At 40.1% G+C, this 24,613-nt stretch overlaps 1 protein-coding gene across 7 annotated transcripts in view; it reads right to left on the bottom strand.

Annotated features, from left to right (window-relative positions):
- The window catches only part of Cntrl (centriolin), an 89,313-nt gene that overhangs the window by 38,541 nt on the left and 26,159 nt on the right, over positions 1 to 24,613 (bottom strand). For 6 of the 7 annotated variants that reach the window (XR_007589363.1, XM_050126823.1, XM_050126824.1 and 3 more), the window contains exons 11-17: positions 23,600 to 23,794; positions 19,730 to 19,883; positions 18,372 to 18,592; positions 7,793 to 7,969; positions 4,604 to 4,738; positions 1,130 to 1,275; positions 466 to 673 (exon numbers count right to left, since the gene is read on the bottom strand). Coding sequence is in view for 6 of the 7 variants with exons in the window: in XM_050126823.1 (XP_049982780.1) it covers positions 466 to 673; positions 1,130 to 1,275; positions 4,604 to 4,738; positions 7,793 to 7,969; positions 18,372 to 18,592; positions 19,730 to 19,883; positions 23,600 to 23,794 (1,236 nt within the window). In the remaining variant the exon portion in view is untranslated. Of the gene's footprint in view, positions 1 to 465; positions 674 to 1,129; positions 1,276 to 4,603; positions 4,739 to 7,792; positions 7,970 to 18,371; positions 18,593 to 19,729; positions 19,884 to 21,332; positions 22,159 to 23,599; positions 23,795 to 24,613 lie in introns of those variants that run through there. The other variant, XM_050126826.1, reaches the window with a different exon arrangement.

Raw genomic sequence — 24,613 nt, 5'->3', positions numbered from 1 at the left:
AACCACATTAGTAAACGTGTATGTAAACATACATACATATAAACACATAAAATGTACGTTTTAAGCAAAATAAGAATGTTATGGAGCTATGGTTTCCTTAACAGGAAACATAAATATAACAAGGTTTTGTGCTAAATAGCGACCAGAGATGTTTTTATCTTGCTCTCTGGGATTGGAATGCTTACCTCAATGCTTGAACATACAGTAGGTTAAGATTCTGACACCACACTATACTTTGGTTATGTGGTATTTAATCTATCCATTATAAACTATCTCTCAGCTGCTTTCAAAACAAGGAAAAACCACTGTTACAAACAGGCCTGACTTTGACATCAATAACCACATTCAGGATTGGATTTTAGTCACAGACTAGTTATGAGTGAAAATAACAAGGGTATGCTCGATTTACATGTTGAAAGCAGCAGCATTTGCTAAAGGCTGCCTTCTGTCTCTAGTCTTCCTTACTCTGGCTTCAAGTGCTCTTTCACAGGCCTGCCTGAACTCCTCTTGTCCATTTGCCAGTTTCTCTTGCTGGAGAACCATTTCTTCATGGAGTTTCCTCTCTCTAACTTGTGCTTCCTCTTTTTCCCACTGAGATCGTGCAAGGATTTCACTGAGTTGTTTCTGTAGATCAGCAAGACTTTTCCCCAAGACATCTGAAGGACTATAGGTTCTAAGGGGGAAAAACAAAAAGGTATAATGTGACATTTAATTCGATGCAAACATGTTCAATGCAGTGTTAAAAACTGAGAGTAGAAAGTACTGTGTGAAGGGACTGGTGTCAATTACAGCATTTTGCTCAGTATCTCATAAGAGCAAATCATTGTACCAAATCACTGGCCACTCTGAAGACACAGGCTAAGATTATGTGTCCATAAATTTGATTATTATCCTGTTTTGTACTTATTTGCTACAAAAATACATATTGTTCTTTCGGATCACATACAACCAACTTCAAGAAGACCCTTAAATACTTTATGCTGTCATCAGAATTAAGCAATCTTGCATCAGTCTTTCAGAAACATCAATCAGTACTACAGAGATTGAGGATGGAGAGCTCATGGTTGGTCTCAGGCACAGCTCTCAAGTGGAGAGGGTCACTCTAACTTGGGGTCCTACTTCTGCTTACCTCATTTTCCCACCTCCTAGTTTCAACTTTCTGCTTAGCTCATCTACACGAGCTGCTACTTCTTCTGGACGAATCAGACCGTCAACCACGTGGTTGAGGTGGTTCTGGAAATCTTTCAGCTGCTGCTTTAACAGGCTGTTGTCATCCTGTGCATAGGGTGAAATGGAGAGGATGTGTTATCTGCCAGCAGACATTCCTTACTAACAGATACATGACCACAGAAGGAAACTCATATGGTGCCTCTTTCAAACAGAATTGCTAAAATGTCCCCACGGTATAAAGTAAAGTATTGCTACATCTGAAGATGGACGCCTGTGGTACTCGAGGGATCCTCTACTACACATCCAGCGCAGTGCTGCTAACTACGATGGAGGGTCTAAAATGGTGAATACATTTTTAAGTGCCCATGGCATCTAGAGGTCGGATCTGTAGACTGTCCCTCCCAATACCCTGAGGCAGCTTTCTCTGGGCCACAGTGTCTTCTACCACTTTACAGTTTTTTAAATGTTGTCTCCTGATACCATGTGGAGGCAAGGAGGTCCAGCTCCTGGACTAGCCAGGCCACCAGGGTAACAATACCTCTGTAGTGCATCCAGATGCCATGTTCTTTATATTTTGCTTGTGTTTCCAATAAATCACAACAGATAGGCAACATTTTATCATACAATAGGCTTTAAGATAACTTTGCCTAGCCAGGTGGTGGTGGTGGTGGTGGTGGTGTTGCACACCTTTAATCTGTTCAAGGTCAGCCTGGTCTATAGAGTGAGTTCCAGACCAGGCTTCAAATCTACACAAGAGAAACCTTGTCTTAAAAAAAAAAAAAAAAAGATAACTTTTCCTTACTAGACTAAATGCACATACTATAAGCACACGTAAGGATAGTTAGACCACAGTATGATATTCAGGTTAGGCACAGAAAATGTATTTGTTAAGGGAGCCACCTTAGTGTTGGCAAGAGACTTGAACCCAGAGTGGCTCCCAGGAGCCCAAGGCGATGTCCCCAGTTAGTCCCTTGGGAAGCTGAGGATAGGGAACCTGAAATGACCCTATCCTATAGCAACACTGACGAATATCTTTCATATCACCATAGAACCTTCATCTGGTGATGGATGGAGATAGAGACAGAGACCCACACTGGAGCATTGGACTGAGCTCCCAAGGTCCCAATGAGGAGCAGATGGAGGGAGAACACGAGCAAGGATGTCAGGACCACGGGGGGTGCTCTGTGCACCCACCCACTGAGACAGTGGGGCTGATCTATTGGGAGCTCACCAAGGCCAGCTGGACTGTGACTGAAAAAGCATGGGATAAAACCGGACTCTCTGATCATGGCGAACAATGAGGACTGATGAGAAGCCAAGGTCAATGGCAAGGGGTTTTGATCCTACTTCATGTTCTGGCTTGGTGGGAGCCTAGCCAGTTTGGATATTCACCTTCCTAGACATGGACGGAGGGGGGAGGACATTGGACTTTCCACAGGGCAGGGAACCCTGACTGCTCTTTGGATTGGAGAGGGAGGGGGAGAGGAGTGGGGGGAGGGGGAGAGGAGTGGGGGGAGGGGGAGAAGAGTGGTCGGAGGGGGAGGGAAATGGGAGGCTGGGAGGAGGCGGAAACTTTTTTTTTCCTATTCTCAATAAAAAAAAATAAAAAAAAAAATAAAAAAAGAAAATGTATTTGAAACAAGTTATTTTCAACTTGTAGGTTTGTTAGGACATAACCCCATCATAAATCAAGGACATCTCTAGAGCCTACTCCTGGCCTTACGTGATCTGACTAGGTGATATGACTACAGTCAGCCTACTGATTAGCCAGGAAAAAAAATAGGCTCTTATTATCTTCATAATTTGAAGCAAGATATATAGTAGATATAAAGTCTGTACAAGAGTTGGACCTGAAACAATGTATCAATTCAGGACTGGGGTTTAGGTTGTGCTAAATATGATACACAGAGAATTAGGAAAAGACATGAGAGCCATTGAGCCCCTAAAAGATTGATCAATGACTTTGATTCTTAGCAGCTTTGTGTTAACAGTTTCCTTCAAGATTGAAACACTCCATCCTTCAGGGAAGCTCCTTAATCAGGGACATAAAACAACTCAAAATAGTATAAGGAAGTCCCCAGAGCTAAGAAGCAGGATCTCAGACAAGCCAAGCTGCAAAGACAACTGAGACCAGACCAGCTGCCTGGAAGAAGCAGGAACCAGCTGAGCTGCCTGGAAGAGGTGCCAACCATAGTCATTTGGAAGGACACGCTCCATCCTACTGAGGGCCTGCAGACTGTGCAGGATGCTCCAGGTTCCCAGCTTATGTGAGCTGTCATGCTGGAGTGGCATTGGCGATGCAGCTGTCTGTGGGTCACTTCTGCTCCTGTATAACCTCTCACCCATATTCCTGTGTAACACCAATAAACACTCATTGGTTCACCAAGCTGGACTTCGGTGGTATCTGTCCTTTGGTCTGTCTACTGATCCTATCAAACTGACTTTTAAGAAAGATAAAGGTAGAGAGTAAAAGGTGTACTCCTCATCAGAAGGCCAAGCAAGCTCTAGTCCTAACCAAGGCAGACCACGGCAAGGCCAGGCTAGAAAGTGGACTTTAGTTTACACCTTACAGAAAGGCCCACGAAGACTTGACTTTAGTGCTTTCTGGGAAGAGTTGCATAGAGAAGTATTTCTAGGTGAAAATATACTGGGTTTTCTCTTTTGAGACAGGGTTTCACTATGTAGCCCTAATGTCCTGAAACTCACTACAGACCAGACTGGCCCTGAACTCACAGAGATTCACCTGTTCCTGCATCCAGAGTGCTGGGATTAAAGGCAGGAGCCACTATTCCCAACTTGAATTTTTCTTTAAAATACTTCAAAGAAAAAAAGTATTCCGAATGAAGCAATGTTAGTAATTGTATAAACCAAGCAATGGATCAAAGGTCATGGGGTTATTGTTTTTGTGATCACTTTAAATTTTCATAATAAAAATAAAATTTAATAGTCTACTAAAGACTCCAAACACACACACACACACACACACACACACACACACACACACACACACACACTTCACACAAGAATGAAAAACTGATTATACTTTTAATTGCATCTCTATTGAGAAGACTGTGAGAACTGTATAATTAGGAGACCTTACTGCAGCTCACTATGGGAGACATTTCAATGGGAGAGGGTGCACTGATCTAGCAGTCTTAAGTTTGGTCTGCTGACAGTTCCTAGGAAGCACACAGGAGTTGTTTTCACAGAGAAGAGGTAGAGTTTATAGAATCCTGTTTAATCTGGACACGGGCACCATTTCTTTACACTACCCAGTTAATTAAAAACAAAGAAGCAGAGGCTATGGTGCAGCTCCATCCAGAGTTCACCTCACCTAATACTTCAAGTTGCTTAGCACATATTAGAGCAGGCTGTTAAATGCCTAAGTGAGGTTGTCACCAGCGTTGGATGTTCCATGGCACAGATCTCTTACCTGCAGCTTCTTAAGCTGTGTGTGGAGCTCACTGTTCTCCTGTTGCTTCTCTTCTGAGGACTGGACTTTGCCCAGGGCATCCCTGAGGGACTCTCTTTCCTTCTCCAGTTCTGTTTGAAGCACCGATTGCTCTAGCTGTTGTTGGAGGTAGCAATGACATTAAAGTGCAAAACAGTCATAGTTTATGATCCCAAGCAGCACAGGTACACACACACCACTGCTATCATTCTACATTTATGCACTGAAATTTAAAAACCTGAGATCACTTTCCACATGCTCCTCTGACTACTTAATGAGGCATTCACCTAAGAATTAGCTCAGCCTTGATATCCCATCAGAATCTTCAGGGCAGTCTCCAATACCAATCTTTATAAGTAAACTGTGGTCCTCAAATACCTGTATCAAAAATAATTTCATGTACCTATTAAAAATGAGGGGCTGGAGAGATAGCTCAGTTTTTAAGAACACTGGGTGCTCTTCCAGAGGTCCTAGGTTCAATTCCCAGCACCCATAGGGTAGTTCATAACCATGTGTAACCCCAGGTCTGGGGGATTAGACACCTTCTGGCCATCACAGGTACTAGGAATGCACAGGGAGACATGCAGGCAACACTTAAACACAAGGATTTTGAAAATACAGATGAAACCTGGCTTGTGATCCTAATGCTTGGGAGGCAGAGGCAGGAGGAGTGAGAGGTTGACCTGGGCTACAAAATGAGACCTTGTCTGAAAAGTAAGAGGAGAGAGAAATGGGGAGAGGATGGGGGTGGGGATGGGAGGAGTGGGAGGGACAGAAAGAGAAACAGAGGGAGGGAGGGAGGGAGGGAAGAAAGCAGGAAAGAAGGAAAAAGGAAGTGGGGAGGAAGAAAGAAGGAAGATGGAAAGAAAAAAGGAAGGAAGGATGAAACAAAATAGCAGATGCCCAGACCCCATCTCAGATTTACAGGTCTGAGTATCTATGGAATCTGCATCTAATAAGCTCCACAAGTGGTTTCATATAAGTGCAGTATAACAACCAGGAAACGGGAGCCTCCATACTCTATATAGTCTATGTGGTCTGAAGCTCTATGTGGTGGTTAAGGATAGGGTACTGCTTTCAATACCAAGCTCTTAAAGTTCTTCTAACATTTTTGTTAAGACTTAGCCAAAAATAAAAGTAGAAGTACTAAAGACAGCATCATTCAAACTAGTTAGGGCAGAATTGGAAAAAAAAAAAAAAAAAAGGTTTACTCTGAAGAAAGAGATGGCATTTAGAAATTTTATTTACTATTATTTTAAAAAAAAAATCTACTTGCACTTTACTTCCCCCAACCTGCTGTTTCCTGTTACTCTGACCCTGCAAAGGGTTTTGTAAAACTTAAATGCTCTCAAATATGCAATTCTGACACTTGGCAAGACTCTGACCTCTGGTAAATAAAGAACAGACCATGACCACTCCCGTACAAGTCCTTCCTACACGGCAGCAGGTGCCTTTCTGCCTTGTTATTTTATGTGTCTAAGTGTTTGTTAGCATGGATGTCTGTACACTATACGTGTACCTGGTACTTGCAGAGGTCAAAAGAGGGCATCTAATTCCCTGAAACTAGAGTTACAAATGGTTGTGTGATGTGGGAGTGTCATATATCAATCTGTTGATTTCATTGGTTAAGCAATAAAGAAACTGCTTGGTCTTGATAGGTTAAAACATAGGTGGGAGGAGTAAACAGAACAGAATGCTGGGAGGAAGAGGAAGTGAGGTAAGACTCCTCAGACAGACTCCTTAGCTCCTCTCAGAGACACACGCGATGAAGCTCTGACCCAGGATGGACGTAGGCTAGAATCCTCCCGGTAAGCGCACCTTGGGGTGCTTACACAGATGATTAGAAATGGGCTAAATTAATATGTGAGAATTAGCCAGTAAGGGCTAGAGCTAGTGGGCCAAGCAGTTTTTAAATGAATACAATTTGTGTGTTGTTATTTTGGGGCATAAGCTAGCCAGGCGGCTGGGGTGCTGGGGACGCAGCCCCGCCACCGCTCCTATTACAACAGTTGTGAGCCTGAGTGGGTGCTGAGAATCCAACCTGGGTCCTCTGCTAGTGTTCTTAACCGCTTAGCTATCTATACAGCTCTCCAAACTGTAGTTTTGTTCTGTTCTGTTTTTTTTTTTTTTTTATTTATTTATTTATTTATTTATTTATTTATTTATTTATTTATTTATTTATTTATTTATTTATTTATTTTTGAGTTAGAGTTTCTCTGTATAGTCCTGGATGCCCTGGCACTAGCTCTGTAGACCAGACTAGCCTCAAACTCAGAGATCCCCCTGCCTCTGCCACCCTTGCCTGACCCAAACTGTATTTTCACTCTCATAAAGAATATGCTACATCTGGCCTTCCTCTTCCTTTTGACTTTAAGTTTTACCTTCTTTCCTCACTCTTCCTTTGCCCTTAGGTCTGAAGATCCTCACAGTATTTCGCCTCTTCCTTATTCTTCGGCAAGGGTGTTCACCCTTCCTTCCTTCTCTACTCCTTTCACTCCTGACTCCCCCTGTGCCCACAGCCTCTTCACCCTCTTAAGCTACAGCTGAGATATTGCTTCTAAAGGTGGCCATGCCTTTCTCTCTTTCGCCTGTCTCACGTGCTGGACTACTAACTTCTCAAGACAGGTCCTCAGGGGCCAGTACTTACTGGATGGATACTGTTTCCTCTAATTTGAAAGTGTAACAAACTAGTGGATCTTTCAACCATCATCAAAGGAAACAGCAAACTAAAATCGAGCATTAACTTAAGAATCTCTTAGAGCTATTGTGAGAAAGGAAAACTAGGATTTATCAAATATTAACTACCAAGGGCTTTAATGCCCATTATATCCTTTATCTTATCATCTGCTATCTAACAGAGGAACAGGCTATGGGGCTCAGAGCCCCGAAATGATTTGCCCACACTTACATAGGGGTAATGTTTGAATTCAGAATGCTAGACTCCCAAAAATATGCTCTTTGACATGTTCCATCAATTCATATCCTTATTATTAAAAATGCTTAATATTAAGACTACGCCAGGTGTGGTGGCTCATGCCTGAAACTGCAGCACTCGAAAGCTGAAGCAGGGTGCTTTCCAGCCTGGGCTAGACTACACAGTGAGATGCTATCTCAAAAGCACAACAGATAGTACAGACTGCTTAGTTTATACTTGGCATATGCTCCACTTACCTGAGCGAGCCTTGTGAGTTTTTCCAACTCCTCCTTGAGCTGGCTGGCTTCAGCTTCTTTTAGTCTCAGCTGAGTCTCTAGCTCAGTTTCATAGGCGCTGAGCTCTCCTTGGGCTTGCTGCAGGGATGCATTCACCTCACGCTGCTCCTGGAGGGCACTTTCTAGCTCTGCAAGCTCCTGCAAAGTTCAGCATGTTTAAATGCAGCATCCTGAGTACCTTGAGAGCATCTACAAGTCATCATAACTAACCTGCACACCTAATACTGGGCAATCGCTACTGCCTGGCACAGAAAGTTTTATGAACAGCAGGATGGAGTGTTGTGCTGGCATATTCAAGTTGACATACAGAGCATTCTACTAAATGTAACCTGAAAATTCACCAAGTTGCCAACATGCTGTTTCCAAAGAAACTATTTGTGTGACACTCCAGTCTGCAAGCATATGAGGAAGACAGGAGTGGAAAATACAATCAAACAAACAAACATCTGTTCTTCCCTGGACCCAGTGTTTTTACACCACTGTGTCATCTGTCTCCTGAATGGCAACTCACTATGACCACAGCACCATGGAGCTAGAAAAAGGGGGTGCATTATGGACCTAGATCTCTGACTGCAAAGCCCACACTTTTCTAATTAAACCACAGTGTGTTCATTTAACAGAAGAACAAAGGACTGGCATTCTAAAGATGTCAGTGACTGAACTGAGTGCTAACAACAAGCCAAGTGTCAGCCACTGAGAAAGGAAAACACTCTCAAAACTAAACTCCTATACTGACACACCTTCATGTGTCAGTATACAACTTCTGTCTATTTATTTGGTTATGGAAGAATTAGCTCAAACTACTGTGAATAAACAGGAAGAACCTGGAGTAACTTCTATTTAGTTTTGTAAGAACTACTTGGCACTGTTTGGATGAAAGGCAGTTGTATGCACTGTATGTATTCCAAAAAAGATTAACATCCAAAATATAAAGAATTCTTGCAGTTAACTAACAAAAGAAAGATGATCCAATACAAAAAAATGGTCAGAAAATATGAATAGGAATCCATTAGGCTAAGGAAATGTGAACTTCAAAGAACAAATGAAAGGTATGTAAACCACTCCAGTATTCATGGGAAAAAGAAGTTAAAACAGATATTATTTTATATGGAGCATAGAGGAACAAAGTAAAACAGCACAAGGAGTCTACCAGGCAGATGTACAGAATGCCCCTGCCTAGACCATGCACACATGCACACCCGAATGCACGCATGCACGTGCTCATGCACACCACTATAAATTCTGGAGATAGTTAGGAAAATCTGATGGTAGTTTAAATGTCAGATGACCCCAGGGAAGTACCCTCAGTTTTCCTAGATGTAAGAATGGCATTTATTGTAGTGATGTTGGAAACCCACAATACTGATGAAAGTGATGTTTGAAACTTTATGAGCAGAAACAAAAGGTATATATTTATAAAATCAAAACAAAAATATTAATTTAAGGAGGCTCAGAGATATTTAACTACTTTTCTAATATTCCTGCAAATGTGAAAACTTTCATAATACAAAGTTTGGAGGAAGACACCTTTTAAGACTCAGCAGACTGACAAACTATTACATTTCCTGCTAGTGTGGTGACACACATCTATAATTGGACCACTCAGGTGGTAGAAGCAGGAGAGTCACAAGTTCAAGGCCAGCCTGAGCTACATACTAAGGTATTTATTTTTATTTTTTATTTTTGTTATTTTGGGACAGTGTTTCTGTGTACCCCTGGCTGTCCCAGACTTACTCTGTAGACCAGGATAGCCCCAAACTCAGAGATCTGATGGGGAACCTCCTCAAGTCAATGGCCTTTAAGAGGCTGGACCAGGTTAGGGCATGACTTTTGGACCCAGAGAAAGCTGTTGGCCCAGCCAGCTCTCTCTTGTTCCCACGCTCCACATCTTGAGGGTGGACCCCCTGTTCCTGTTCCGTGAGATCTTCCCTTACAATAAAGAATAATCTTATAATTATTATAATAATCTTATAATAAAGAATAATCTTTTGGAGTTATCTTGGGATTATTTGAATTGTGAGTTCCCTCATTGAACATGTTCAGCTTCATCTGACAATCCAACTTAGGACCCAGTTCACACCTGCTCTTCAGGATGCCTAGGCACCCCTGTGGTGCTCCCCATTTGACAGCTCAGCATCACATTCTCTGCCAGGGGCTGGTGACCCACCCACCACCCCTCTCATTTGTCTCTCTTCATCAGTCCCATCTCAAACAAGCCGCTGCCTCTCCAGCAAACCAGTGATCCCCGCACAGTCCGCACAGACCGCAACTCACACTGTCAGAGAGCTTTGGGTTTTCTTTTTATCCTGTCACCAACTTTCAGAATCGCTTTGACCACCTTAATAACTGCTCTTAATTGGTTAAACAAAGCATATTTTTCAGTATCTAACAAGCGCAAAAACAAACCAGGATTGTCCACTGCTGCTTGCATCTCCCGGCCATGCGGCTGCTACTGCAACACCTGCTGGCCGATGAGGATTATTACACCTACTCCAACTGTCTGCAATTGCCTTACAACAGGTAAGAGCTGGAAACTACAAAATTACCGATAACTATCCAAGAGTTAATAATTACTTTGCTTATGCTATGGATGGTATTCTGAAAGGATTATGTGATTTTCCTTATATATTTCTTTATTTGATTCTAGGGTTTAGTTTTGTTTTTCAGGTTATCTCATTAATATAGTTTGATAACAGAGCCAAGAATGAGGCACTTTTAGAAATGACACAGCCTTTATAGACTAATAATGAACAGCTAGTTGGGCAAATCAACACTTTCTAGAGGGATACCATTAATTTAACAGACAAAGTCCAGTCAATGTCGAAGGGTGCTGAGACATTATCTGAAAAAATTCGCCCTGCTGAATTTAATAATTGTAATCTGTTAAAAAGTTATGATAGATTAATGGATAAGACATTTCTCCAGGAAAGTAATATGCACACCATCAAAATTATGTTCAAGAATGAGATGTTATCTTTACTAGACAAGTTTCATACCTTGGAATCCTCAATGAGGGCATTAGGACAGAACAGAACACTGGACAGGAGATTCAGACTTTACAAAAGGCAGTAGTAAAAGATTTGAAAAGATCTTTGAGGAATTTATTGAAACTGATGAGCAGGGACAGAAGGTACAAGGATAGGATTTAGCCTCATCACTACATGCCAGACTCTGGGGTGACTTACCCAGAGTTTTAACTGCATATCCAGCAATTTCCTTGGAAAGACCATTTGGTACAGAGTACCCTAAGGTAGTCAAAGAATATACATGGGAACCAATACATATGAGCTTTCTAAAAGAAATTAAACGAGCAAGGGAAATGGTGAAACGTGGGCTTTAAGCAATAGGCTGATACACACAATTAGCTTCAATTAATCTCAGCGATCCTAAAACATGGACCTCAGCTGCTTTGAAGTGTTATTGGAGTGAAGAGGCAAAAATTTTAGAACAACAGGGGAAAGCAAAAGGATTGGAGATTTACCAAGATCAAATTCTTGGTGAGGGCCACTACTCTGATCCTCAGGAGCAGGCTCTCTATGATGAATGCACCTTGTTCCTGTGTAGCACAGCAGCTTTAAATGCTTGCAACAGGATTCAGGAACCAGGAAAAAAAAAAACCTGAATCATATATTAGGGTTAAACAGGGCCAGAGAGAGCTTTTTAGTGACTTTTTACAAAGATTAACTAAGGTTATGCAAGTAGGAGTGTAATAGACCCAGAAGCTAGATGTATACTTATTGAATCTTTGGCTTTTGAAAATGCCAACTTAGAATGTAAAAAGGTCTTTGGGCCTTTAAAGGTCAGATCAGCACCAATAGATGAATGGATCTTACATACAATGAATGTTGAGACACTTGACTATAGTGCTGAAGCTTGGGTAGGAGAAGCGATTTCCAATGGTATGAGGAGACACCAAAAAACCAAATGTTTTAATTGTAGCAGAATAGAACATCTGAGAAGGAATTCCTAAGAATAATGTCCCCTCTAGGAAGGGCAAGAATATGCAGTCTATGTCTCAGCCTTCTGCTATATGTAGGAGGTGTAGCAAAGGCCGACATTGGACCAATGATTGTAGATCGACAAAAAACAGACAAAGCAACATGAGACTGCTGTGGGACAATGGTCTTGTATTCTGTAAAGATCTGTCACTTGTATTGTTTTAATAAAACGCTGATTGGCCAGTAGCCAGGCAGGAAGTATAGACAGGGTGACGAGAACAGGAGAATTCTGGGAAAAGGAAAGGCTCAGTTTGTAGTCGTTACCCAGACACAGAGGAAGCAAGATGAGAATGCCTCACTGATAAAAGGTCCCAAGCCACGTGGCGAATACGGACAAGAATTATGGGTTAATGAAAGTTATGAGTTGTTCACTAAGAAGCCTGAGCTAATAGGCCAACCAGTTTATAATTAATGTAAGCCTCTGTGTGTTTCTTTGGGACTGAATGGCTGCGGAACTGAGCAGGACAAAAACCTCTCTCAACACGATACCACTAGGAAACTCCTTGGGGGGCCTTTCACAGGCCCCCATGTCAAACACAGTCCAGTCATTCCCAGTCACTATGAAGAACATGCTTCACCAGGAAATTAAAAAATCCAGTGCCTTTTGTAAAAAATCATACTGTTCTGGATGATGGAATAGAAATGGAAGAATCAAAAATTCCAGTAGGAAATAGGAAACATATGTTTTGTAGGACTTCTATAAATGATCAAAGACCAAAGCTAAGATTATGGATAAATAACATTGTAATTGAGGTATAACTAGACATGGGTGCGGATGTGAGTATCATTACTCCAGAATCTTGCCATCTGGATTGGCCTCTTCAAGAGGCAGATATTCAACTCCTAGAAACTGAAACCTTATCTCAAATGAAACAAAGCACAGGGTGGGTTGAATGCATAGGGCCAGGAAAGACAGGAAGGCTGAGGCCATATGTAGCTAATATTGCAGTGAATTTATGGGGTCGTGATATACTGCAGTGATCGAAGAGCCAGATTAACATTTCTGCAGTCCCCAAAACTCATGTTTCTGGAAAGGATATTATACGGTATTATAAACAAAGGTCACCAGTCATTCAGGCTGTACAAGAACACAAAGCAACTAGCAAATTTTTGGAGGAACTACCGACCCTATCTTTAAAATTGTTAACTGAGAAACCAATACGGGTTAAACAATGACCTTTAACAGTAGAGAAACTGAAGGCTTTAGAACAGCTGGTACAGGAGCAACAAGATGCTCATCATATTGAAGAATCAACCAGCCCTTGGAATTCTCCTGTATTTGTTGTTAAAAAGAAATCTTGGAAATGGAGAATGGTGACAGATCTTAGAGCTATGAATAAGGTATTCAATCTATGGGCCCTTTACAATCTGGAATTCCTCTGCCTTCTCTATTACCGAGAGGATGGCCTCTCATAGTTATTGATTTAAAAGATTGTTTCTTTACTATACCTTTACAAGAAAAGGTCAGAAAAATTTGCCTTCACAGTGCTTACTTACATTAATTCTCAGCCTACTAGAAGATACCAGTGGAGCATCCTCCCACAAGGAATCCTCAATAGCCCTACCCTGTGCCAATACTTTGTAAGTCAGCCATTGGAAATAATATGTAAACAATGTCTATAATTTACCATTACATGGATGGCATTTTGTTATCTGATTCAAATGCAGATACTTTAGAAAGCATGTTTGAAGAAGTAAAGAAAGTTTTGCCTAAATGGGGATTACAAACTCTCCTGAAAAAATACAAAGAGGAAATTCTGTCAATTACTTAGGTTATAAAATAGTTTTACAGAAAATTAGAATACAAAAGGCACAAATTAAAAGAGACCGATTGTGGTGTCTTAATAACTTTCAAAGATTGTTAGGAGACATTTCCAGTCTGTGTCCAGCTGTTGGGATAACACCTGATCTAATAATTCATTTAAACAAAACCTTAAATGGTGACAAAGACTTAAATAGTACCAGGAAATTAACAGCTGATGCAGAAAAAGAATTGATGGTCACTGAAGAGAAATTACAGGATCTTAATTGTATTCTAGTCATACTGCCTTCCAGAATTTCCCCTACAGGAATTTTAATACAGAGGGAACATATTATATTAGAATGGATCTTTTTAACACATAAACCAAGTGAAAAAATTAAAAACTTATGTGGAAAAAGTCTCTGAGTTAGTTATAAAAGGAAAATTGAGACTTTGTCAACTAGCAGGAATAAACCCAGCAGAGATGATAGTGCCTTTTGCTACTGATGAAATTAAAAAGTTATGGGAAGACAATGAACCATGGCAATGAGCTTATGCTAATTTCGAGAAGAAATTAATAGCAATTATCTCAAAAGCAATGGAATTAACTTTATAAAGAGAACTACTTGGATTCTTTCCCAAATTGTACATGATGCACCAATAACTGGAGCCCATACATTCTATACTGATGCAAATAAATCAGAAAAGGCAGGTTACAGATCAGAAGAATTAAGTAAGGTGGAACAAAGCCCTTATAATTCTGCATAAAAGGCAGAATTATATGCTATTCTCATGGTACTAAGGGATTTTAAAGGACCTTTCAATATAGTTACTGATTCACAATATGCAGAAAGACTTGTCTTGCATATTGAAACCACTTAATTTATACCAGATGATACAGAATTGACTTCATTATTCATTCAGATTCAAGACATAATCAGGAATAGGCTTTGTCCCATATACATAACACACAACTGATCCCCATACAGGTCTGCCAGGGCCTCTAGCACAAGGTAATACAGAAATTGATCAATTATTGATTGGAAGTGTGCTAAAGGCCTCATAATTTCACAAAAAAATCAAATAGCAAAGGTTTAAAGAAAGAGTTTTCTATTACATGGCAACAAGCTAAGGAGATTATAAAGAGATGTCCTAATTGCTTTCTATAACCAAATACCGTTACCTGCTGGGAGTAACCCAAAGGGTACTCAAAGGAATGAAATCTGGCAGATGGATGTATTCCACTTTACAGAATTTGGAAAATTAAAATATGTACACCACACCATTGACACTTATTCAGGTTTTCAATGGGCAACTGCTTTGAGCTCAGAAAAAGCTGATTCAGTAATCACACATTTACTAGAAGTTATGGCCATCATGGGTATTCCTGCACAAATAAAGACAGACAATGGTCCAGTATATGTATCTTAAGAAATTCAAACAGTTTTGCTTATTATAATATAAAGCATATTACAGGTATACCAAATAATCTTACAGGTCAGATGAGGAAGATCAAACTAAACTATAAATGGTATGCTAAACGAACAGAAAGGGATGGAAAATACACCCAGAAATAGATTGCGTAGTATTTTATTATCCTTGAATTTTCTTAATGCTAATGAGAAAGGAACAATGGCAGCAGAGATAAATTGGATAATAGGAAAGTCTTCTGAATTAAATCAGCTGATGTATTTCAAGGATGTGTGGACCTCACAATGGAAATAAGGAGATGTGCTATGTTGGGAAAGGGGTTTCGCTCTTGTTTCCACAGGAGAAGAAAAACTAGGGATACTATAAAAATTAATAAAGATTTAGTTTGAAAAAGAGAAACTCTTGAGAAAGAGAAATGACAGCTCATCCACAGAGGTGATAACCATACAGGTGGTAAGGAAACCTCATAAGGGCTGGGGCAGGGCTATGTTCTTGTCTATATAGGAAACTACACATCCTTGAAAAGTCAAGGGACCTTGGACATTTGTATGCCTAAAGGGGAAAAAAAATAACTATCCAGAAAGGACCACTAAGCAAAAAGGAATATGACCCATGAGGACAGGTTATATGAAAAAAAAATTCATTATATATATAAAGCTGGCTTTGGAGATGGAATGGCTATCCTTCTCTAAATCCAAACAAGTTGTTAAAAAAAAAATTCAGACTTTCTGTCTCATGTCAGGAGCCATCTGGTATGGGACAGAAAGAAGAAAGAATTTAGGAAAAAAATTTTACTCATCTCCACGCCTATTTTGTCTATATTGTATATTTCATGTCCATATGAATAATGTTTCAGCTTTCCACAATGAACAGTAGATTTTCCTGCAGTAATATTTGATGTTCCAGGAAGAAGATGGGGTCCCATAACAATGCCTACACCGAGCTGATATGACATCACAATGCTGATAGTGCTACTCTAAGACCGGTTTTTGGGTACCAACTGCTGAAATGGTTCACTTTGTTACAATGTTCTGGCCAGAACTCCAAATAAGAACTTTAGAAAAACCTATCGACTACTCAGAGACCATTTGCAATTACACAAGACAGTAATCTTGAAACTTAACCATCAGTTTACTTTTACAGGATCCCACAGAAAGGACATTGCTCCCATGACAGCTGGAAGCAATTCTAGAAGACAACATCCCCTCTCCCAACAAAGTTTGTCCTCAAGGTTAGGCACACCATTTAGGGGTTGATTATTAGTTGGGGGTTGGGATGGAAATTAAGTAGACCTAGAGATCTCCTTGAAAAATAAGGGTGATGTTGAATGGGATAATAGGTAAATTAGTGTGAAGTTACTCACACTAATAATAGTGAGTAATAGAGTGAATACTTGTGAGCTTTTATTTATGGACAATTTACATTGGTACAGATTCTTGTATTTTGTATAAGTTCATATTACATTTGTTATACTGAATATGCTCCTAATTCTGTTTACAATATTTATATACCTATGCAGTTATTTTATCACAGTATATGCATGCATGTTTCTATATCTGTTTAAGACATTTTGTATATTGATATTTTTAGGATAAATTTATCATATTGCATTATATATTATTACCTCTGATCAAGACATTTATACATTGTTTATATTTTAAGATCATTGTCCTTATTCACTGCAGTTGTTTAAAGATTGTTTAATATTCTGTATGAAGTCTTTCTTAGTCTTTATGTTCTATAGGCATTATATATAATAGGCATACTATTAAGTATTATAGGTCAATAGTCATTCATGTTTGTCATACTTATATGAGACTAATTAGGTTCTTTAGATACACAGAGATTGTATTCTACATAGATAATCTTCAACCACTTCAAAGATCTGTAGAGCATGGCATTTAAATAACTTAGGGTTCTGTTGATGTGAGACATGATTGCTCCTGGTAGCACCAATCTATTCCTGAGACAATGTTGAGCACCAAAGACACTCCACTCAGATCTTGTTTTCCTCTTGGTACAACTGGCCTTTGGGCAAGGAACTGCCCATGCCTTGACAACTGGCAAAGTGCATGGCATCCGGACTGAACAAGCAGGATAGGATACAGGAAAAAAAGATTGCCAAACCTTGCCAAGACAAGGTAAGATGGTTCTGAAAATATCCCCCCTCTGAAAATGGTCTGTCAGTTACTCTAGGCCTTAGCCAAAGTTGGTTGCTTCAATATTGCCAATGAAAGTTTGGGTGATTATTCAGGCAGCCAGTTGTCTCTGTCATCTACTGCACATTTTGGGAGCTGCTTGATTGCACTTCCTGCCTACTCAAGTAATATTATCTCCCTTCTCAGGCCTTCGATGGGGTTGAAGATTAGATAGTAGTAGTTACTTTTCTCTTACGATCTAGCTAAGCCATTTCAAATACAAGACTCCTTAGGATAGAATGTTTATTAAAACATTTAGCATATATTCCTTGCTTAATATTGTTCATGCTGTTTGTAATTCTAATTTTGTATGGTAAAATAGTGTATATAGTTTTGTATTTTGGGTTTGGAACTCTCTCATTTAGACAAAAGCAGAAGGTAATGGGAAACCTCCTTCAGCCAATGACCTTTAAGAGGCTGAACCAGGTTGGGGCATGACTTTTGGATACCCAGAGAAAGCTGCTGGCTCGCCCAGCTCTCTCTCTTGTTCCCACGCTCCACACCTTGAGGTTGGGCCCTCGTTCCTGTTCCATGAGTTTTTCCCTTACAATAAAGAATAATCTTAGAATACACTTTTGGAGTTAGCCTGGGATTATCAAACTCACAATTTCCCTCATTGGACACGTTCAGCTTCAGAGATCCATCTGCCTCTGCCTCACAAGTGCTAGGTTTAAGGGTGTGCCCCACCCCCATCTGACTATAGTAAGATTTTATCTGAAAAAGGTTACTAAAACAGCAAAGGGAAATCCACAAAGTGATGAGGATGGGCAACAAATGAAAGCTAGAACTTACAACCTATGTCTATTAGCTGTAAAATGATGTCAGTTACCAAGTAACAACAGTAAGATGAACCATGTTCTTCCTGTAATTTTACTGAATAAACCCAACATAAACATTTCATACAATACTTTTAGTAGATACAATTTATTGATCTTTAGTTATTTGGCAATCTTTAGGGAAAAGGAACAAAGTTAAAATAAACTGTCTGAGTAAAGGAAAAATAATGCTTCCAAGTATGCAGAATATGAAGCAGTAGTTGTCATCGTCCTCACCTTTAAAGGACACAAACCAAATAGCCACTAACGCTTTTGTGACTTACAGTGGCACTGTTCCAAGCTAAATTTTGACAGCATTTATTTCTTGGTTCAAACAAACAGACAGAAAGAACATACCTTTCTCATATTTTCTGCATCCATGGCAACTATTTCCAGTTCATCCCTCTCCTGCCTGATGTCTGTCAGTCTCTGCAGCAATGTCTCCTTCTCATCCCGGAGCTTCCTACACTCCTTCTGGGCCTGAGCTGCCTGGTCTTTGATGGTCCCCAGGTACTCTTGCAACCCACTGATGACACCTTCTAAATCCTTCTTCAGAGCTTCATTTGCAGCTATCTGGCCTATGCAAGATGAAAATAAAGAGATAATATGTATTTTAGAAGTACTTTGTCTCCTTAGTGATTAGCTATTAGCCCATAGTGAAATTCTAAGTTTCTTATTTACTTTATCTTTCAAGACAGAATAATTTATTTCTTATAATATAGGAATATTTTGCAGATATACAATAAGACAAGCATATTTATGACAGATATTTCCAGAATGCCTAATGCTATAAAACTTTAATCTCGGCTAAAGTAATAAAAAGGTATAATAAAACTATGAGTTCTTACTGGACACACAAATCAAGACCACAATATATAAAACTAACACCAGTCTCAGACTGGACACACAAAACAAGACCACGATCTATAACACTAACACCACTCTCAGACTGGCAGCAGAATATACAGCCTGAAGGGTTCAAAAAAGGTATCATGGAAATTGGAGAAATGGCCCATCAGTTATGAGCAACTGGCTGCTTGTCATGGCAGCTCACACATGGCTGTAACTTTAGCCCCAGGGGAACTGACGCTGTCTTCTACATTCTATGGGCACTGCATGCACAAGGTATACAGACATATTTGCAGGCAAAACATCCATGCACATACATTTTTACTAAGTATTTTAAGTGTATGCTGATACATGCTATTTGCAGATACTTTATGAAAACTGCATGGAAAACTTCTCTCAACAACTAATTATCGAGACAGTAACCAGTTTAAGATGACACACAGGATGGCAATCAGGGAATGGAATCTTGATTTACACTGAGCTCAGGCTCTTATTAATACACCACTATTCTAAAATGTTCCCTTCTAAAAGTACCTTGCAAATGTGGGCCCAGATTTCTTCCTTTCTGTAACCAGATGAGTCTCCTACATAAACAGGCTCTGAAAGGATTTTATGCCATAGAAGATAATCAATGACCAAGCTCTTCCTGATCATACTGACTTCTTGCCCATTGTCATCAATGTAACAGACCACAATAATACAACATACTTTAAATTTTATTAGACATTCTGGATAATCTCAGCAAAACTTCCCCATCAAGTATTAGTGCTGAGACCTGGACTGTATCCAGGCAAGTTCTAGACAGTCTCTCTAGTAACTGCAGCCAGCACTGAGACTGTTCCGTTAAATCACACTTCAGTTCTCACCGTCAGTAAGCTGTTGTTCAAGATCCTTGATCTCTTCAGTCTCCTTAGCAATCCTAGACAGAATCTCATCCAGGCGGCTCTCGAGATGTGTGTATTGCTTGTTCATAATGTCAAGCTGCTGTTCTTTACCCCTTTTCTGAGCTTTCATATGGGACTGAATTTAGGGGGAAAAAATGAATACAACCCAAGTTTTTAAAACTCTTAAAAATAACAATCTTTAGCAATATTTAAAAGGAAGAATAGAAAATAAAATGTTACAATTCCATCTGCTCTGAGTTAGGCCCTGTACTATTTTCATGTAAGTAGTTCCTGTTAAAACCCCAGAATGGCTTGAAATAAGATGAGAAAACAGAACTGATCAGGGAGTGTAAGCCATTCGTTCAAGGTCACAACTGCTAGGTCTTATAGAAAACTTCAGTGTTATATGCACAGCATTAAAATGTCTTTTAAAAAGGATTCCCGAACCCTAGCTATATTGAAAAACAGTATATTTAGAGGAAGCATCCAAAAGTACATTCCAAAATATAAATAAGTGTTATATCTGTGTACAAGGACTCTAAGAGATTTTACTTAAGGGTTTCTATATCAAAATTTTGGGGTGTGGAGTTTTATTACTGATAACTAATGTCTTTTTAATGTGAAAAATACATTTATGTGTACTTTAGAAGGTTTTTGGGGAAATGGAGACTTGTGATAAACAAACTCTCAGAATTCCCATTTACTTTCTATCTCCTATCTGACATATAGATATAACAAACTGGGGATGGTGAGGGTAGTCAATGCAGGACCCACAGGCCCACACCCTCTTGCTCCTGACAATACGGCATTAGCCGGTCACTGCTACCTGAAGGTAATGGATTATCTCCCCGCTCAGGTGTGCTGGGGAAAACAGAGAACCAATTATCTTGTCTAACCTTTCATTTCACAAATATAAGCCCGAGTCTCAGATCAATCAAACGTCGTGACTGGATCTCCTTAGGCAAAAGTTCACATACACTGTAATTCCCAAGAGAAATTTTGCCTTCCCACTCATCCCACCCTTCCCAACAGGTTCAGAACACTAGAACACTAACTGAGGGAGAACTCGTCAGAACAGTCAGGGCCTGAACAACAAACACTGAAATGCCCTCATTGGAGAGGTCTTCTTCCAAGTGGAGAACAAATGACTGGCAACACCACTGTCACCGTCAGCTGTTATTTTACCAGGGATAAATTTAATGGGATATTCAAATCTTACTTTTCCCTACACCCCCCAAATACTCACCTTAAATCTCTGGACACTGTTACTGCAGAAAAGAGTTTACATCCTAACTGTACTACTCCCTAGACTTGGGTGGCTCAAGGATGAACAAAACCCCTACTATACTTATATCTTAACCAACAACTTTTAAAATTCCCCGTTAAAAGTACACTGCAACCTCTACATGCAGGGCAAACATGTGGTTCAAGATGTGCATGCAGGGCAGTAAACACATGGAGGACGGCAGATCCTGCGGTTTCCTGCAGTGGAGCTCACAAAAGAGTTACTGTGAAAACAGGAACTTACAGACCTGGCCCCTCCTCCTTCCAAGCCCTTTCTCTGTACACAGAAGAATGACCATACCTTAACTTCGAATCTGTTCTGTTTACAGCTGAGACGTGGAGAACAAAAATAGTGGGCGGAAAGCTAAGCTCGTCTTCAGATCCATGTGTCTTTCCCACTCTGACAGCCACATCTTTGCAAGAGCCTCTGTGCCTAAGTAACCCTCCCAGCGCCACAAACCAGCGTGAGTGACAGCGGAGCTAGTCCAGTCACCAGCAGGCTCCGTAAACAGGCCCCGCCCCCAACTTTAAATCAAAACACAGGAAGCTCCCGAGGGCCAATCACGCCCAGAGGCTGAAAGATCACTAGGCTAATTCCCTCTAGGAAAGCAGCACAGATTTGTATTGTTTGCCCAGTGATAACTGTTCCTCTAGCTGGGAAAACTGTTCCTTTAGCTGGTTACTGAAATAGGACTCGATTTTTAAATGCTATTTTCTCTTTTGAAACCTAATGAAATGTACTTTTAAAAAACATCTGACTAGGCTTGGTTCCGAGCTAAGATTTTATTTTTCATTTTTTATCTTTAATTTTGAATTTTAATCCTTTTGTGAGGAAAGGGCTGTTGTAGTAGTTTAGTGATCAGAGGCAGACAATTTAGTTTTCCAGGTCACATTTCTACCCTCTGCAAAGTGAGAGCTTGAGATGAGGTGAACTGAGTATGCCGTGCTCTGGTGTGGGGACAGGGTTTGTGCGCCTTACTCCTACCTGAGCAGATGGGTTCTAGCTGCCCTCAAGACTTAAGCCACAACTCCTGAATGTCTAGCCTCTCCTCTGTGATACTCCACAGAAACAGTGAAAGTAAATTCCCCTTCAGCTCAGGAAGTCATGTCATTTGCTGAAGCAATCGGACTCGGGACCATCAGGCTGCTTCCTTCTGCTTCCCAGGGGATAGAGTTTTCTCTTGTTAGGACAACCCTTACACAGATGCATGACTCTTAATACATAATGTAAAAAAGCAAAATACTACTGACTATTATACATCATGGTACTTACAATATACATCACAGTACTTAAAAACCTCTGAGTTTTCTTCTAACAAAAATTTTCAAAAATAACCAAGACTTTTAGGGCTTGGAAGATTGGCCTATGAGCATGCGAAGCTGAACTCAAACACCCAGCACTAGAGTAAGGCAGGCACAGCACAAGGCCATACCCCGCCCCCACCCTCCGGGGCAGGACAATCTCTGAAGCTCACGGGCCAGCCTCGCTGAATTACTTAGCTCCAGATTCAGTAAGAGATCCTGTCTTAAAAATGAAAGGATGAACAAATAAATTAATACTTGAATAAGAAGAAAACAAATGAAGCTGAAAACTGAGAATGACTTCTGGCCTCCACATATATACAACATGCATGCACACAAATGTGCATGTTTACTACATATGCATGCATACACACAATTAAAAATCATACTTTCAGTGAGAATACTAAGTCTTAGCGTTTTGGGGGGAAGTATTTTAAGCCTATAAGGTAATCCTTTGTCAAAACTACCTGGCCTAGATGTCTGCGCCCTGGCACACGGGCGGGAAACTGGCGTGTTTAAAGAGTGACCCGTCTGTCAAGTACTTAAAGCAGCTCTAGGGCACTGCTCTGCCACACTAAAGTTTATTCCTGCTAGTCCAGACATCTTACATGTTTCTTAATTTATAATTCAAACTGCAACAAGGAAACACGAAGGAAACAGTTTTACCTATTTCAGAATAGTGGCTAAAATAGAAGCCATTAGTAAGATTTATAGGGTACTGACTGACAAAAACCAAGAGTCTGACTCTACCATTCAGACATCTGACTTCACAACTTAGAATGACAAACTCCAGAGAGATGTTTTATTTTTAAGAATAAAATGAACAGAAACATCAGTTTTTGTAGAATATTTGCATCAAGAATTAAAAAGGTACAAAAGACCTCTGCCCCTGCCCCTGCTTCAGCACTTCCTGCCTTTAAGGAGAAAAAAAAATTTACAGGGCACTTTGAATCAAGTCTCTCTTGCTCTAAAATACAATGAAATTCAATCACTGCCCCCCCAAAAGTACTTTCATTTATTGAAAACCACTCTTTCAAGATTTTTAGGTTGTTTTGTTTTGGATGTAAATGTTTCATATGAATACATAGCCTATATTTGTATCTAATTACATATACATATATAAATTATACACACACATCACTTAACTCTTAGCGTATCAAACTAAGAGACTAGAACGGGTTCTGCCATTAAAAATGATAAGACACGTACTACCGACACAGAATCTTCAGTCTCCATAGAACAAGTCAAGATTTCGTATTTACTCACGTGCTTTGGGTCTTTGGAGTCCAGGCTCTCTATGGCTACTTGCAGGTTGTTGATGTCCTCCTGCTTTTCGGCAGTTTCTTTCCTTTGCTTTTCCATTTGCATTTCTAGATCCAGAGCCTCCTGGCGTAATTTGTTTAGCAGTTGTATTCTACCACTCAACTGTTTGAGAAGAAGGTCCTTCTCTGCTTCTGAAATCTAATCCTCCCCAAACCCCAGCATGTAATTAACAAAGGAGAGCAATAACAATTTATAAGCTAATGACTATAATCTTAAAAAAATACTCTATGTCATAGAAACATGCAAAATAAGAGATGTAGGTGTGGTGGGCTGAATGAAAATGGTTTCCACAGGCTCATATATTTGAATACTTGATTTCCAGATGTTTGGGAAGAATAAATGTTTGGCATTGCTGGAGGACGTGTACTACTGGGGGCAGGCTCTGAGGTTTCAAAAGAACAAGCCATTCCTAGTTAGATCACTCTGCCTTGTGTTGTATCTCAAGATACCATCTCATCTCCCAGCTACTGCTCCAGTACCATGCCTGACTGCCTACTGTCACAAAGGTCATGGACTCTCTAACCCTCTGGAACCATGGGCCCCTAAATTAAACAATTAATCAATCAATTTTGGTTTTTCAAAAGAGGGTTTCTCTGTGTAACAGTTCTGGATGTCCTGGAACTCACTCTGTAGATCAGGCTGCCCTCAGACGCACAGGGACCTGCCTGCCTCTCCACCAAGTACTGAAGGTGTGCACCACCACCACCAATCTTTAAGGTAGCGATTTAAACAACTGTAGCAATGCTTTTCAGATGTGTAGTGCTGACTGAGGATGATGGTCTACACATTTTGTCCCAGCACTTGGAAAGAGGATGCAGGAATAAGCAGTTCAAGGTTATCCTCAGCTATATAGCAATTTCCAGGCCATCCTGGGCTACGTGAGACCTTGTATCAAAAAAAAAAAAAAATCTAAAAAAAAATTTTAACCTATGCAATTACAACATGGATTTGAACTGC

The sequence above is a fragment of the Alexandromys fortis genome, unplaced genomic scaffold (genome assembly GCF_014885135.2).
Source record: "Alexandromys fortis isolate MF-2015 unplaced genomic scaffold, M_Fortis_MF-2015_v1.1 scaffold_268, whole genome shotgun sequence".
Taxonomy (NCBI): domain Eukaryota; kingdom Metazoa; phylum Chordata; class Mammalia; order Rodentia; family Cricetidae; genus Alexandromys; species Alexandromys fortis.
Note: the sequence above shows the minus strand (reverse complement) of the source record. Positions and strands in the feature narration are given on the sequence as shown.